The 16,324-nt window shown below is 44.5% G+C and overlaps 1 protein-coding gene across 1 annotated transcript; it reads right to left on the reverse strand.

The window, feature by feature from the left end:
• Nucleotides 1–10,437: 10,437 nt before the first annotated feature.
• On the reverse strand, nucleotides 10,438–10,953 carry LOC110900387. The gene has a single exon (XM_022147296.1). The coding sequence runs from the start codon at nucleotides 10,951–10,953 to the stop codon at nucleotides 10,438–10,440; it is 516 nt and encodes a 171-aa protein (XP_022002988.1).
• Nucleotides 10,954–16,324: the final 5,371 nt, after the last annotated feature.

Consider the following 16,324-nt stretch of genomic DNA (forward strand, 5'->3'; position numbering starts at 1 on the left):
AAAAAAGCAAGTATCCTTCGTACCGGAGGGATGATGAAGGTACATATCCTTTTTGCCTTGCATATGCTTCGTTAAATATGTGTGAGATAACATGTGTACATGTTGCAGGAGAATGGAGTTTGTTTGATTTTGTCAACCCCCCGCGGCATGCTGCATTGAAAGCCGCGGACCGCGTGCTTGGTGAACAGGAACCGGATGTCCTGAAGGTTCACGTGGAGCAGTTTGTACTGCCAGCTGTGCCGGCGGATTCGGCTGCTTATATTTCTCAGCCTTCCACCAGCGGAGGAAGTAATGTTTCTGCCATAGAGAAGAAACCGGTCAGGATAAGAGTCACCGGGAGGAAATACATGGCCGCGGGAGCCGCTGCTTCCTCGGTTAGCGTGACTACACCCGCTGGGGGTGCTGCCGTGGAGTTGACAAGTTCGACCAATGTATCGAAAAAACGCAAGACTTTTACTGTTCCTGCCCGGACTGCTTTCGAGGCTATGCAAACTGCTTACGCCCTGTCCCTTGGTAAGTAATTTTGCTTGTGTGTTCGATTGTGGACCTTGTGTTTTATGTTATTGAACTTCTGATTTAATACAGGTTCCACTACTGGGGTCCAGGTTGAGGGTGTGTCCCCTGCCCCATTGACGTCTTTGGGAATTATACCTTCCGTTGTTGGCGAAACCAGCCTATCAAAGCTTATTTTCCAGGAGAGTGTTAACGCCACTGTTAGTTGTACTATGCCGCCACCCCTGCCTACAACTGCTGTGACCGTGACAACTAGTCAAGTATCCACACCACTACCTTCAAGTGTCACGCCCTTCTCCTTGTTTGATTCTCCATTGAGCATATTTTCTGCCACCGAGAAGGAGATGCCCACAGTGGCTGCTGCCCATGAGGCGACTAGTGCAAGAGGTACCGCTGTTAGCGATGCTGGGGGGTCCAGTAGTGGAATTGCTGATGATGGGGCCCGCTTGGGTGATGATCTTTATTTGCCTACCATCAACTGGGATCCCAATATGCAAGATAAATGCTACCAGCCCCAGTGATTCAGCACTAGGTTGAGCAGGCATACCCCCGGCTGAGTCGGCATATGTTGAGGGGTTGAACAATGAGAATTTGATGAATTCCACCATGGTGGACTCCGTTAGTCAGCCCCGGAGGCTTGCAGAGATTCGCCGTAGGTGGATGCATGATAACAACGAGCTCCACCAAGCGCGGGCTGCTATTCAGGAGTTGAAAGATTAGAAATACCTCTTGGAGACTCAGCTCCAAGCTGCTGGCTTGAGGGAGAGCAGGTTCTTGTCAGAGAAAAATAAGGCGGAAGATGACTTGAAACGTGTGACTGCCCACCTGGCTGAGGAGCGGATAATATGGGCCCGCGATATAGCGGAGAAGGATCGGGTCCTTGCTCATGCTAAGAATGTGCAGGAAGCGTTGGAGCGTAAAGCTATTACCGAGGCCCAAAAGGTGAGATCTGAAATGTCTGCCAGGATGGAAAAATTCCGAATTGACACTGACTTTGTGTCTCAGGTGCAGGAGCGATACTAAGCTTTAACTGTTGAGGTGGAAGCATCTAACGCTAAGGCCCGGGCCAAGCAAAAGGAGTTGGAGGAGTGGGAAGAGCACCTTAGAAAACTTCAGAAACATTGTGATTCCCTTGTATCTGAAAGGAATAAGCTTGCCCAATCCTCTGTCACTCATTAGGCGCGCCTTAAAGAGGCGGAAAGTGCCCTGGAGCAATCAAACGTTGAGGTAGACAGCCTGACTAGCCAACTGGCTGCCTTGCGGGGTGACAGGAATTGGCTAATAACCAATGGCCTAGTTGGGGTGTTTGAGTATCTCCGTCAGTCGGGACCTTTTACAGCGTTGATAGATCGCCTTTCTGTCGTAGCTTATCAATCTGGCCATCACGATGGTATTTACAAGGGCTACTTTGAGTGCCAACAATCGGAGAAGATTACTCCCGAGTTCCACACGGCGGGGGGCAAATTTCAGGGTGACATGGCAGATGCACTCGAAGCGGCGTAAAACGAACCGCTGCCCGCGTATGCCGATTTGATGGACAAGGTGAACGAAGATGGCATAGATTCCTTACGCCTAATGTTGGACCCTGCGGAGTAGTCGGAGGAGGAATGAGTGTTTTCGTTTTGTTTATTATGTACACTATTCCTCAAGATATTTTGTATGAACACTGTTTTACTTGGTTTTTGCGCAAATACTTGATTTGTTTGTTAGACATTTAATGCTAATGTCATGATTGACGACGCCGCCGTTCATCTGAAATGTGGCGATTTGACGTGTGATGACTATTTTTCATTAACTGTGTTGTCGCCATCACTTTCAAACTGTTTATACTTCTATAAATTAAGTTTCTTTTTCCAAATTTGGTAATTGATGCGTGCTAGTGTGTATATGTTTTAGATGTATATTTAAGCCCTTTTTACACTTTTAGCCAAGTTTTAAATTTATAAAACACGATATTCACTAACACTAAACACACATATGGGCAAGTGCACCCATCGTGGACGTAGTATAGTGTTGGTAAGATACCGAGGTCGTCCAAGGACACAAGAGCTTTTAGTACCGGTTTATCCTCAACGTCTAATCAAATCAAAAAGTTAGAAAAGATTTTTAAACTAAGAAAATGAAAACTAACTAAATGCTGAAAAATAAAATAAAAATAAAAACAGATAGACAAGATGAATCACTTGGATCCGACTCGTGTATTAGTATAACCTTTGATTATTTTCGCACTTTTGCACTTGTTTAAGAGATTATCTTAGTTATTGTAGTAGGCCCCTCTTTTGAAGGCGACGTTACCCTCAACCCAGTAGTTTGAGTCAGCAAGGATACATTCCTAAAGGGTCGGATTATTGAAAGATAATGAATTAAGTTATTAATGCAAATTATGGTAGGCCCCTCTTTTGGAGGTGACGTTACCCTCGACTAAGTAGTCTGAGTCAGCAGGGATACAGTCCTAAATAGCCGGGTTATAGTATTAATAGTAGTTAACTTATGAGGGGGTCAAAGAGTTTGGATCCCCGCCATCCAATACCTATGGGTATTGAAGGAGATCCTACTAAATTTGACCCAGGTCCCTTGCAGGACCTCTAAACGCTGAACAAGGGCAAGACCCTTACCAAACCGTTCCCTTAACCCCCGACCAGGTAGCCAACATACCTCCATATAGACCGTGGAGATATGAATGGTGAAAATCTTTTATTTTATATAGACAGTAAAATAATGCCAAGACACCACGGACAAACAATAAGGAAAGATCACCTTCAACATAAGCAACTAGTTATTAAAGTCATTAATACAAAACCAAATAAAAAGTGCAAAAGATTGAAAATAAAAAGTATTATACTAAACACTTGTCTTCACCAAGTGATGTAAGAGACTTAGGCAAACATGGCCTTGATTGTCAAGAACTCTTACGATCAATCTTGGATCCCGAGACGACTCACACACTCTATGATGGACAATGGATGATGGTGGTGGATGATGGTGTTATGGTGGTGGTGGGTGGTGGATGAAGTGTGGGAGAGGTGGTGTGCCAAGGGATGAGTTGCAATGAAACCAAGCACTCCTATTTATAGGCTGAACAGAAGGCTGGGCACGGCCCCGTGTCCGCTGGGCACGGCCCCGTGCCTGTCTGACACTCTCTCTCTTCATTAATTGTAATTCGCAATTACAATTAATGCGCCTGCTGTACTTTCGCCACGCCCCCGTGTTCACTGGGCACGGCCCCGTGGTGGGCAATAGAAGCTTCTATAAGTTTGTCTTTTCTGCTGCTTCTTGGGCACGGCCCCGTGCTGGCTGAGCACGGGGCGTGTTCAGTTTTCTGCCTTCTCTATTTTGCTTAGGAGGATGCTGTTGAGGGGTCGGGCAATCCACTTATCTTCCTTTTCTTGTATTTATGTTAGATTTAGCTGTCTTGTTGCTTCTTTTGTGAATTTGAGCTCTTTTAATCCTGAAAATACAAAAGGAAGACAAAAACACTCTTTTTCCAACATTAGTACTTAAAAAGGGTTAGTTTTATGCCTCATTTGATGTAATTTATATGTTGCATTTTACACACATCAAATACCCCCACACTTGAATTTTTGCTTGTCCTCAAGCAAAACTCTTTAATGTGTGGCTTACACTCCCAAATGGAATGGGTAGAAGAGAAGGTTTTGGCTTGTCATAGAGTGTCGGGGAATCCAAGATTTTTTTGGGTTTTATTTTTATTTATTTACAATCCTATTCGTTATGATTTATTTAGAACGTTTCAAAAGAGAAATTACTTATTTGGGCATAACATGCCTTTTTAAAATTCCATTTATATACAAGTTCACATACCTCACGGGAGAAATCACTCACACTCGGCCGAAGGTGTATTTTTTTAGTGAATCACTCGAGAGCGGCGTGGAACTTATCCCTACCATAGGCTTGCCAAGCAATCAATCATCCTCCTTTTTAACTTGTTACCTTTGTAAATATCAAGAGGACTTTTTAGGTAAAGGCTTGGGCTAAAGGTGGGTAGTTGGGTTAGTGGTTAGTAGAAAAGGGCGAAAAGCGTAAAAAGCGTCGGTTTTCGTAAAACATTTTGTTTTAGTGACTTTTTATTTTTAATGAAGTATTTCTTCAAACAAGCTTTTGTTTTAAGAGCTTTGTTTGTTTATTTCTAACTTCATCATTTTTCTCTCTTTTTTTTAGTCACACGAAAACCGAGTTTGTTACTAAAATAAAGGGTAAAAATAAAAAGGGTTTTGGTGGGTAAAAGGGTTTTAGGGTAAAGAAATGAAAGGTTTAGGCTCAAAAGGGGTTAACTAGGGGGAGTTTTTGGGTAGGTGAAAAGAAAAATAAAAATAATGGTTTTGAAAGAAAAAGGGTTAGTCCTAATGCCTCCATCATTTACTTACTTGGGTTTAAGTTGGTAAGGACCGGGAATGAATCGTCGTGGCAAGTTCTAGAGTCGTAAGAACCAAGCGGCTATTCACACAAGAAACGAAAAATGAGCATTTAGTCTAAAGATGTGTATTTGTATGCTCAATAAAGGCTCAAAACTCACTTTTTGTGGAAATGGGTTTTTCTATGTGATCAAGTGTATATAATCGAATTTTAACTAAGCTTGTCATGCCGTTCCATAATTTTCTTATGTTAGTTCTTTTTATCACGACGCTATCGGTTGTAAACTTGTAAAAATATAACCTTATTAATCTTAGAATTCCCAACTTAAACTTTAGACAAGTAAAAAAAATGAAAATTTTGAAAAAATTTGGGGTGATTAGCGGTTCCAATAGAGTTTTGTGTAAGGCTTGTTATTAGGACTTGCAAAATTTCAAGGTTTTAGCATCCCCCCCCCCCACACTTAAATTACACATTGTCCTCAATGTGTCCCAAAAATAAATTTTTAGGTTGATTAAATGTATAACATGGTTTTAAAAGCAAAAATTTATGTTACTGGCAGTCTGGACACGGCCCCGTGGGGACCGGACACGGCCCCGTGTTCAGGTGCCAGTAACGATAATTAAGAAAAAGAAACGGAAGCCTGGACACGGGGGCGTGTCTGGTGAACACGGCCCGTGTCTAGTTACCTGAACTGGGCATTTTTCTGCAGGGGGTTCAGCACGGGGCCGTGTTGGCTGGGCACGGCCCGTGTTGAACCTACTGTAACGGAGAAATTGTCGACGTGTGGCCTTGTTCTTGTGCATGTGGCCATGTTTCTCATTTCCCTTATCATCCTTTATCACCATGAGTGTGTTTTATTTATTATGAACCATTCAAACCATCATTCCATTGAAATCATAGAGAGATCTTGCATAGTCCTAAATTTATATTAAACTAGATAAGAAAACAAAGAAGCATTAAACCATGGAGTTCTAGCCTATACTTTATTTTAATTAGCAAAATTTCCAAAAAGGTAGTAGTCTTGGTTAGATATGGCCTTTATAGAACTCCTTCTTTCGGGTGTGGCTTTCCTCATATGTCGGCGAGCCACTCCTCCACCTCCCTTGGAAGGAGAAAAGAAGGCTCATTAGCATTAGTTTGAGGAGTTTCGATTTCCACCGGGATCTCTTGTTGGTGCTCCATCGGAGGTTCCGCCGGAAAGTCGTCCCACCCGGTAGGGTTAACTCCGAGCGCCAGGTTCCAATCCTGTTGAGGGAGGACCGGTTCCATCGGGGGTGCTACAAGAATATTTAACCTCTGGTGCAAGAGGTTAATCTCTTGGAAGCTACTCTCGAGTCCCACCGTAAGATCGTTAATACGGTCGATTAAGACCTCCTCTACTGACGTCATTTCGTCGATAGCCTCCCTTAATGCTATTACATAATGCACAAGTGTAGCTTCAATGGAGGGCCTCCTTCCTCTTCGGTTGTCTGATGAATGCACGGAAGATGTTTCGCTGTTTTCACTTGACATTCTACGAAAAACAAACTAAAGATAGTTTATTTGCTGAAACAGTAGACCGGACACGGCCCCGTGCTCAATGAGCACGGCCCCGTGTTCATCTTTCTGCAGAGTTTTGGAGCAGGGAAGCTTGAATTTTTAAGTTATTTTCTGAACTTGTGGGGTCTTTTTAAAAATTAGTAACTTAAAACAATGTTATACAACATATTTTTACTAAGATTCCCTGATCAAAACTCATCAATCCCTACCACAAAGCTTGTAAAATTCAAACTTTAATGGAGGTTCTTGGAGAAAGATGAAGAAGAAGGAAATGGTTAAGAGAGGAAAGGACAAGATGGGTTGTTGGAACCTTCTTTTAGAACTTACCTAGGATAGTTGAGAGAAGATTCCTTCAAATCTCTGTCCCAAGTTGGTCCAAATGTGCAGAATTCTTGGCTGCATTTATAGAAAACGACAGCATCATGGACACGACCCCGTGTTCAGTGGGCACGGCCCCGTGTGTAGATGGAATTCTGACACAGTTTGTCCGTATTCTGACGTAAGGATCAGAAGGGAATCTTTTGGTGGGCACGGGGGCGTGTTGGCTGGACACGGCCCCGTGTCGAGAGACTGTTTTATGAAGTTTGTCTAATTTTTAAGGAACTTAATAGTATCGGGTGGCTCCTGACTGGTTGGAACAACCCCAAAGTGCCTAATATACCTTAATTGTCCTAGACTAAGGCAAGAACGCAAGAGGTTGTCGGTGAGGGTAATTCCTATTTTCATTCTAGGTGGACAAGTCCAACCCTTTCCCGGGCTCTCATCAAAGAAGGTGTATGCCGAATCGCTCAGGTCTATGTATGCACCGAACGAAGTCGATGGAGAGTCCTTCATGGCACAATCGGCACAGGGACGACTATCGTCCAAGTCTTCGCTAGGTATGAAGGTATTTTTGGGAGCAACGAGGTTGTCGGAATGCGATCCCAACATTTCTTCATGGTCATTGTCTTGGGGTGGATCAATAAAATCCTTCCTAAGCTCTTTTGACCAATTTAAGATTAGCTCTTCTAGTTGAAATAACTCGTCAAGGAGCATTTCTCCTAGAATATCTGGTTGGGCGCATTCGAGGGAGAGATAGTGATTATTTTTACTTTCGCCCCTCTTAAGGTTATAAGGAATCGGTGGGTCTATGTAGTGGGGCCTATAATTTAGAAAGTAACATTCTAATTCTTTATGTTCGCCTCCACATAATTGACACCACGTACCATAAGAGTGCCGAAAGTAAAAAGAATTACTATCACTCATGTTTATGTCAGAAATTACCAACCGCCGGGATCTAACGGTTCTGTTTTCAGTAAATGAATCTTGGGCACGGGGGCGTCTTGAGTGAGCACGGCCCCGTGTTCAGCTTACTGTCTGACTTAAAACAGGATTGCCAGTTCCAATAATTGAGCACGGGGGCGTGTTCAGCGGGCACGGCCCGTGCTGAGCTCTGCAGAAGCTGAAAAACTAAGAAAATCCTAAAAAAATTAAAAAGAAAAGTAAAAATATGATTAGGCCGTTGATTCCTAACTTTCATAAAATCCTTCTGTCCCCGGCAACGGCGCTAAAAACTTGATGCGTGCTAGTGTGTATATGTTTTAGATGTATATTTAAGCCCTTTTTACACTTTTAGCCAAGTTTTAAATTTATAAAACACGATATTCACTAACACTAAACACACATATGGGCAAGTGCACCCATCGTGGACGTAGTATAGTGTTGCTAAAATACCGAGGTCGTCCAAGGACACAAGAGCTTTTAGTACCGGTTTATCCTCAACGTCTAATCAAATCAAAAAGTTAGAAAAGATTTTTAAACTAAGAAAATGAAAACTAACTAAATGCTGAAAAATAAAATAACAATAAAAACAGATAGACAAGATGAATCACTTGGATCCGACTCGTGTATTAGTATAACCTTTGATTATTTTCGCACTTTTGCACTTGTTTAAGAGATTATCTTAGTTATTGTAGTAGGCCCCTCTTTTGAAGGCGACGTTACCATCAACCCAGTAGTTTAAGTCAGCAAGGATACAATCCTAAAGGGTCGGATTATTGAAAGATAATGAATTAAGTTATTAATGCAAATTATGGTAGGCCCCTCTTTTGGAGGTGACGTTACCCTCGACTAAGTAGTCTGAGTCAGCAGGGATACAGTCCTAAATAGCCGGGTTATATGATTAATAGTAGTTAACTTATGAGGGGGTCAAAGAGTTTGGATTCCCGCCATCCAATACCTATGGGTATTGAAGGAGATCCTACTAAATTTGACCCAGGTCCCTTGCAGGACCTCTAAACGCTGAACAAGGGCAAGACCCTTACCAAACCGTTCCCTTAACCCCCGACCAGGTAGCCAACATACCTCCATATAGACCGTGGAGATATGAATGGTGAAAATCTTTTATTTTATATAGACAGTAAAATAATGCCAAGACACCACGGACAAACGATAAGGAAAGATCACCTTCAACATAAGCAACTAGTTATTAAAGTCATTAATACAAAACCAAATAAAAAGTGCAAAAGATTGAAAATAAAAAGTATTATACTAAACACTTGTCTTCACCAAGTGATGTAAGAGACTTAGGCAAACATGGCCTTGATTGTCAAGAACTCTTACGATCAATCTTGGATCCCGAGACGACTCACACACTCTATGATGGACAATGGATGATGGTGGTGGATGATGGTGTTATGGTGGTGGTGGGTGGTGGATGAAGTGTGAGAGAGGTGGTGTGCCAAGGGATGAGTTGCAATGAAACCAAGCACTCCTATTTATAGGCTGAACAGAAGGCTGGGCACGGCCCCGTGTCCGCTGGGCACGGCCCCGTGCCTGTCTGACACTCTCTCTCTTCATTAATTGTAATTCGCAATTACAATTAATGCGCCTGCTATACTTTCGCCACGCCCCCGTGTTCACTGAGCACGGCCCCGTGGTGGGCAATAGAAGCTTCTATAAGTTTGTCTTTTCTGCTGCTTCTTGGGCACGGCCCCGTGCTGGCTGAGCACGGGGCGTGTTCAGTCTTCTGCCTTCTCTATTTTGCTTGGGAGGATGCTGTTGAGGGGTCGGGCAATCCACTTATGTTCCTTTTCTTGTATTTATGTTAGATTTAGCTGTCTTTTTGCTTTTTTTGTGAATTTGAGCTCTTTTAATCCTGAAAATACAAAAGGAAGACAAAAACACTCTTTTTCCAACATTAGTACTTAAAAAGGGTTAGTTTTATGCCTCATTTGATGTAATTTATATGTTGTATTTTACACACATCAGTAATTCGAAAAGATGAGCCGGGGGAGCTATAAACAGAGACTTTCCGACATTTTCCAAATTCCGGTGATGGAGGAGATGATCAGAGGAGAAAGAGTGCCTTCTAATGATGTCTTACCCCGGGTTAGTCGGTCTTGTAAGAGCATCATATACGAGGATCCTTCCCAAGCTGAGGTAAGTGCAGCTTCTCTATCAGTTGATACTCTTATGGGAGCCGTTCCACCTGATCATGTTCAACGCTGTGGATTGTTGTACGAACGGCGTCGCAGTGGCCGTTCCGGCAGGAAACTGGTTGGTGATCAGGAAGTGGTGGCCCTTCCGGTGAGTGAGGGGAATGTCGATGAGTTGATCATTGATCCTCATTCGTTGGAAGATTATGGTGTAGCGTTGCACACCCCTGCAGAGGTGAGAGCAACGCTTTCCCAGAAGTAGATGTTTTGAACATGTTCGTTTTTGGTTCACATATGTTGGTATTTAGCAACAGGGACAAGTACTTGGTTTTTTGTAAGATAGTTGTATGTATTTATTACCAAAATACCTATCTTTTTGTAGTGGTTAATGTATCTATTAGCAAGATACCCACTCTTAGCGCTGTATATTTTTGACCCTTTGACTTATATATGAAAAATATTTCGTGTCAAGGATGCTTATTTACCGTTATGTGCAGTTAAAATGCGATGGTAATTGTTAGTACCGTAAAGTGCAGTATAAATGAGATGGTGAATGTTATGAGAGATAATTATAAAAAAGAAAAGAACTTTTATTAACTCAATACTTAAAAAGAAACATCGTCGGAGATGGATTACACTTGTTTGCAAATAGGAAAACAATCATACCCGCCGTTAGGGGCAAGGTGTTCATATAACACTTTTTTAGTTGAGCCGCGTTCCAGCTACATGGAACCGCGGTATCGTCTAGCCTTGATAGGCGGTAGGCCCCTTTGCCTAGGTCTTCTTGAATGACGTAGAGGCCTTCCCAGTTGGGTCCCAATTTGCCTGTGGGTTCCACTCTACTTGCCTCATTATCACGCATGACATACTCGCCCTCCTTGAAAGTGTGCTGAGCCACGCGCTGATTATAGTATTTTTCCAGAGTCTTCTTATACTTTGCCTCGCTGATGGCGACTGCCTCACGCCTTTCTTCGAGCATATCCAGGCCTTCCCTTAGGAGCCTGTCATTATCGTCATTAGTAGTAAGACGTCGTAGCGAGGGCAAACCAACTTCCGCGGGTATCATTGCTTTCGTGCCATAGGTGAGGCTGAAGGGGGTTTCATTGTTACTCATCTTAGGCATTGTTCGATGTGCCCAGAGGACATTTGGCAGTTCTTCCACCCAAGCTTCCTTCATAACCTAGCCTTCTTTTTATACCATCCAACAAACTCCAATTTGCCCGCTCCACCTGGCTGTTTCCTTGGGGATGTGCTACAGATGTGAAGATTTGTTGAATCTGAAGTTCTGCACACCAATCTTGCAAGACCCTGTCTGTGAACTGCATTCCGTTGTCACTTACCAAATACAGTGGCAGTCCGAATCGACACAGAATGTACTCCCAGAGAAACTTTTTTGCGTTTTCAGCGGTTATTTTAGCCAGGGGTTTGGCGTCAACCCACTTGGTGAAATAGTCGATTGCCACGATAAGGTATTTTAGCTTCTCGGGGGCCAGCGGGAATGGCCCCATGATGTCAACCGCCCATTTCTAGAAAGGCCAGGACGCTGTGACTGGGATTAAGTTATTCTTGGGACGGAGTGTTTGAGGAGCAAATTTTTGGCAACTACGGCACCTTCGGAGTTCCTCTACCGCGTCCTCATGCATCCCGGGCCAATAGTACCCGGCGCTGTTGATTTTCGCCACAACTGCCCGGGGTCCCGCGTGAATGCCATATATGCCTGAGTGTATTTCTTGGATAAGATGTTTTGCCTCAGCTGGGGATACACACCGCAGTAGTGGTCCCAAGTATGATTTCCTATAGAGGACGGCATTGTTGACTTCATATGGCAATGTCTTGGTTTGGATCTTTTGGGCTTCACCCCTTGCGGGAGGTAATTCACCTTTTGTGAGGAACTTTAGTATTGAAGTGTACCAACAGGGTTCTTCTGCCGTTAGGACGGAAACTTCCCGGGGTTCAATAGAAGGCATTTGCAGCGTTTCTACCTTTACTTCTATTTCCATGCCCGAAGTAGCAAGTTTGCTCAAGGCGTCTGCTATTTGGTTTTTCCCCCTGTGGACGTGATTAAGCGTTACATTATCAAAGGAAGCTATGAGCTCCTTTGTTTTAGCCAAATATTTTGCCATCGATTCATCCTTGGCCTCGTAAGTTTCGTTGACTTGATTATTAACCAACAAAGAGTCAACATACGCGTCAACTCTTGTGGCTCCCATAGATCGGGCCATCCTCAAGCCCGCGAGTAGCGCCTCGTATTCTGCTTCGTTATTAGAGCATTCAAAATCAAAACGTAAGGCGTACATCTGCCTTATTTCATCTGGGCTTATCAGCATGAGACCTGCCCCGGAACCTTTCCCGCTGGATGATCCGTCAGTGTAAAGTTTCCATGTTTGTCTGGTTGTGCTGGATTCCGGGATATCCTGGATAGCGGGATCCTGTATTGTTTCACCCTTAGGAATTTCAGCCAAGAAATCGGCGATCACATGTCCCTTGATTGCTGTTCGCTTTCGATATTCGGTATCCAGGGCTCCCAACTCGATTGCCAACTTAACCAATCTTCCTAAGATCTCTGGCTTGTGCAATATTTGCTGTAGCGGGTAATTTGTTAAGATCTGCATGCGATGCCCTTGAAAATATCTTCTGAGTCGCCGGGTGGCATGAACTAGTGCTAGGACCAACTTTTCAAGTGTTGGATACCGTGTTTCAGGTCCCGCCAGAACTCGGCTGATGTAATATATGGGTGTTTGCTTCCCATCTCTTTCCACCATGAGTACCGCGCTTACCGCGTTATGAGCCGCCGCTAGATACATTATGAGTAGTTCTTCTGGGTATGGCGCTGTCAGCATGGGTAGTTTCTCGATGAAAAGTTTCATGTCTTGCAGGGCTTCTTCCGCTTCGCTGGTCCATTTGAAATTTTTCTTGTTAAGGAAATCTTTTAACGTCTTTATAAATGGCAAAGACCTCTCGGCGTGTCTTGCCAAGAATCTATTTATAGCCATTAGACGCCCATTTAACGCTTGCGCTTCTTGCAAAGTCCTGGGAGAGGGCATCCGCGTTATGGCGGCTACCTTTTCCGGGTTAGCTTTAAAGCCGTCCCGGGTGACCACTACTCCGAAGAACTTGCCTTCCTCTACCCGAAATGAACATTTCTTCAAGTTGAGCTTAATATTGTATTCTCTAAGCTTTTGGACGGTTTCTTCAATGTATTCAAGCATTTGTTTTTCTTCCCTACTCTTGATTACCAAATCGTCAACGTATACTTCTAAGTTCCTGCCAATTTGTTTTTCGAAAGCCTTGTCCATGAGCCGCTGATAAGTGGCTCCGGCGTTTCCCAGGCCGAAAGGCATTTTGGTATAACAAAAAATGCCCACATCGGTATGAAACGCCGTTTTTTCTTCATCTTCCCTGGACATTTTAATCTGGTGATAACCCTTATAGGCGTCTAAGAAGCACTTGTACCTATAAGGGACCAGAGAATCAACCTTAAAGTCCATCTCGGGTAGCGGGTATGCATCTTTGGGACATGCTTTATTCAGATCTTTAAAATCGATGCTCATTCGCCATGTGCCGTCTGGTTTCTTGACCATCACAGGGTTTGATACCCATGTGTGATACTTTGTTTCTCTGAGAATTCCAGCTTCAACCAACTTTCGCGCTTCTTTGACCACTGCTGCTTTTCGATCAGGGGCCATGCTGCGTTTACCCTGTGCAATGAGTTTAATGCCCGGGAGTGTTGCTAGCTTGTGCTCTGCCTTATCCCGGGGTATCCCAGTCATGTCAGAGTGCTCAAAAGCAAAGATGTTGGCATTCCTTCTCAGCAGTTGTTTCAGGTTATTTTTAACTTCAGGGGATAGGCTGTCCCCTATTGTTACTGTCTGATCCGGATGGCATGTGCTTAATACCCACATTTCCGGGCCGATGGCGCCGGTGGGCCCTTGACGGCATCTTTTTTCTCCCAGCTTATCTCGAAATACTGTTGCAATACCCCGCGGGGTGGGGAACTTCAGGAACCCCCGCGATGTAGAGACTATAGCATCCAATTTTCCCAGGGTGAACCTTCCAATGATTACATTGTGGAAAGACTCAGCGCGCATCACAGGGAATGTAAGGAGTATGGTTCTTTCCCAAGGTTCTTGCCCGAATGTAACTGGGAAAGTAATTTGGCCAATTGGATCAACCTTCTCTCTAGTGAAACCTTTAATAGGGGCGTGCACTGACTCAAGCAGCCTTCTGTCTTCTGGTTGCATTCTATTGAAGCAATGCTCGTAGATGATATCTTCAGAACTCTCGGTATCTACAAGGATTCTTCTCATGTTATAGTCACCTACCGCAGCGGATATGATTAAGGCATCAATGGTGAGGTGTAAATCTTCCACGCGTGGCTCGATTGTCATGGTTGCTAGCATCCAGGGTTCGAGCGTGGAGAAACTCCGCTTAGCCCCCTTTCCCTTATCAGCATATACCATGTTTAGCTCTCGTGGCCTCTTACCCGCCCCTTTATCGTTTTCCTCTTTGGCGGGGGCGGGCCCTGTTTGATGTCTCGAACCATATGAGCCAATTTTCCCGCCTTCACGAAATACTCGATCTGCTTCTTCAATTGAAAGCAGTCATTGGTATCATGGTCGCTTCCTTTGTGGTACTCACAATACTTGTTGGTGTCTTTGTTGGGGTTGTCCTTTAGCGGCTTCGGAGGATTAAACTTGAGGTTTTCAGAGGCTAGGATTTCTGCTGGAGTTTTGCTCAAGTTGGGGTAATCGAACCGCGGTTTAGAGGATGATTCATTCCTTGAATAGGTGCTTTTAGACCTATCATACCGCGAGTCCGTTCTGTCACTTCTCTGATATCGGTCTCCTCTACCTTTACCTTTGGAGCCCCGGTGCTCTCTGTTATCCTGGTTTTTCTGAGCCTTTTTCTTTCTGTTGGCTGCGTGACTGGCGGCAACAGCTTTCTCTTGTGTGACGTATACCTTAGCTATCCTCAAGATTTCGTCTATGGTGGGAGGTACACCATCCCTCCCGTGGAGTGTTCTTAATAGCTCATAATCATTTACCCCTTGTAGGAAAGCACCACATGCTAGATCGTTCGTGACACCTGGGATCGCCAGGATTTCTTTGTTGAATCTAACGATGAAACTTTCCACTATTTCATTGTCTCGGCGGCGAATGTGGAGGAGTTCGTTTTGGTCTTTGGTGTGCCTTCTCTGTTGGCTAAACTGCAATATGAACTTGGCCTCTAGATCTTCGAAACTGTCAATTTCCCCGGTGGGTAAACTATCCCACCAGACCTGGGCTGCACCTACAAGTGTTTGGACTAACATCTTGCACCAGAGGGGTATGGGCCAACAGGCTACTTCCCCAGCGCTTTTGAATAGATTGAGATGGTCATCAGGATCGCCTAGACAATCGTACTTGCCCACAGTTTGAGACATCTTGGGTTTTTCCTTAATAGGAGCTTCCGCTATTCTTCTGGTGAACTTGGACTTGAAAGTAGCATCCACTGGTTTGTAAGGTCTAGTAAGTTCGTCTTCTTCTACATTGATGGGTTGTATTGGAGGAGTTGCCCCGCCCTGGCTGGTACCCTGGGTAACAGGGGGTTGAGCCGGGGTGATGTTCAGTGTAGGGCTAGGGCCTCCGCCTAGAGAAAAACGAGGCCTAGATATGTTTCCTCTGTCATACGCAGGTTCCGCTGTTGGCGGGGTCTGACTGTAAACCGGCTGTGATGTTGGAAAAGTCCACCAACGTGGCATATAAGCCGCGTATGGCGACTGCTAAGCATAGCCTTCTGCTGCTCTATGGGGAGTGTACGTTGGAGTGTTATATGGGGGTAAATACCCATATGGGGGTGCGTAATAGTATCCTGGGAAATACGCTTGATTCCCTGGTGTAACCGAGGCATTCATGATTCCTGCAGGCATAACTACTGGTTGATGTGGTGGAGTAGACAACGCCGCCATTAGCGCTGCCGAGTATAGAGGTGGCATGGCGTATGTTACTGATGGCTGATAGTATTGAGGCACGCTCACCTGTGGTATGACAGTGCTTGGGCTTGCAGATGTGATAACCAGCGTAGTGCTATGACGTATAGTCTGTGCACTCGTGGTTGATGCTGGGGTGAAGACGTTGGCGTCTGTTGTAGTTGGTTCTACCGACCGGAGCTGCAATGAAGTATATGAGAAAAGGTCTGCCACTGTCGTTCCAGAAGAGACGGCAGAACTGCCTGCAAAGCCTGGTGGTGGTCCCTCAGCTTCGAATTCCAAGTCGAGAGACCTGGTCACAGCAAGTGAGGCTGGCATGGTGGTAACAGGGTTCGTCTCCAGCAATGGGTTGCTAGTTATCATCGCCTGACTCGGTGTTACTGTCGTGTTCTGATCGCTTGCCATTGGGTCCAGTTTTGTTGTTGTTAACGTTTGGTCCCACGATGGCGCCAATGAAGAAACACTGACCTTCACGGTAGTATCCAACTAGGACTTCAACTCTTGGCGATCCGAACTG

Source organism: Helianthus annuus, chromosome 1 (genome assembly GCF_002127325.2).
Source record: "Helianthus annuus cultivar XRQ/B chromosome 1, HanXRQr2.0-SUNRISE, whole genome shotgun sequence".
In the NCBI taxonomy this organism is placed as follows: Eukaryota; Viridiplantae; Streptophyta; class Magnoliopsida; order Asterales; family Asteraceae; genus Helianthus; species Helianthus annuus.

Excerpts from the sequence above, each read along its gene's own strand:
- LOC110900387 (XM_022147296.1), bottom strand. The coding sequence starts at position 10,953 with ATGAGTAACAATGAAACCCCCTTCAGCCTCACCTATGGCACGAAAGCA.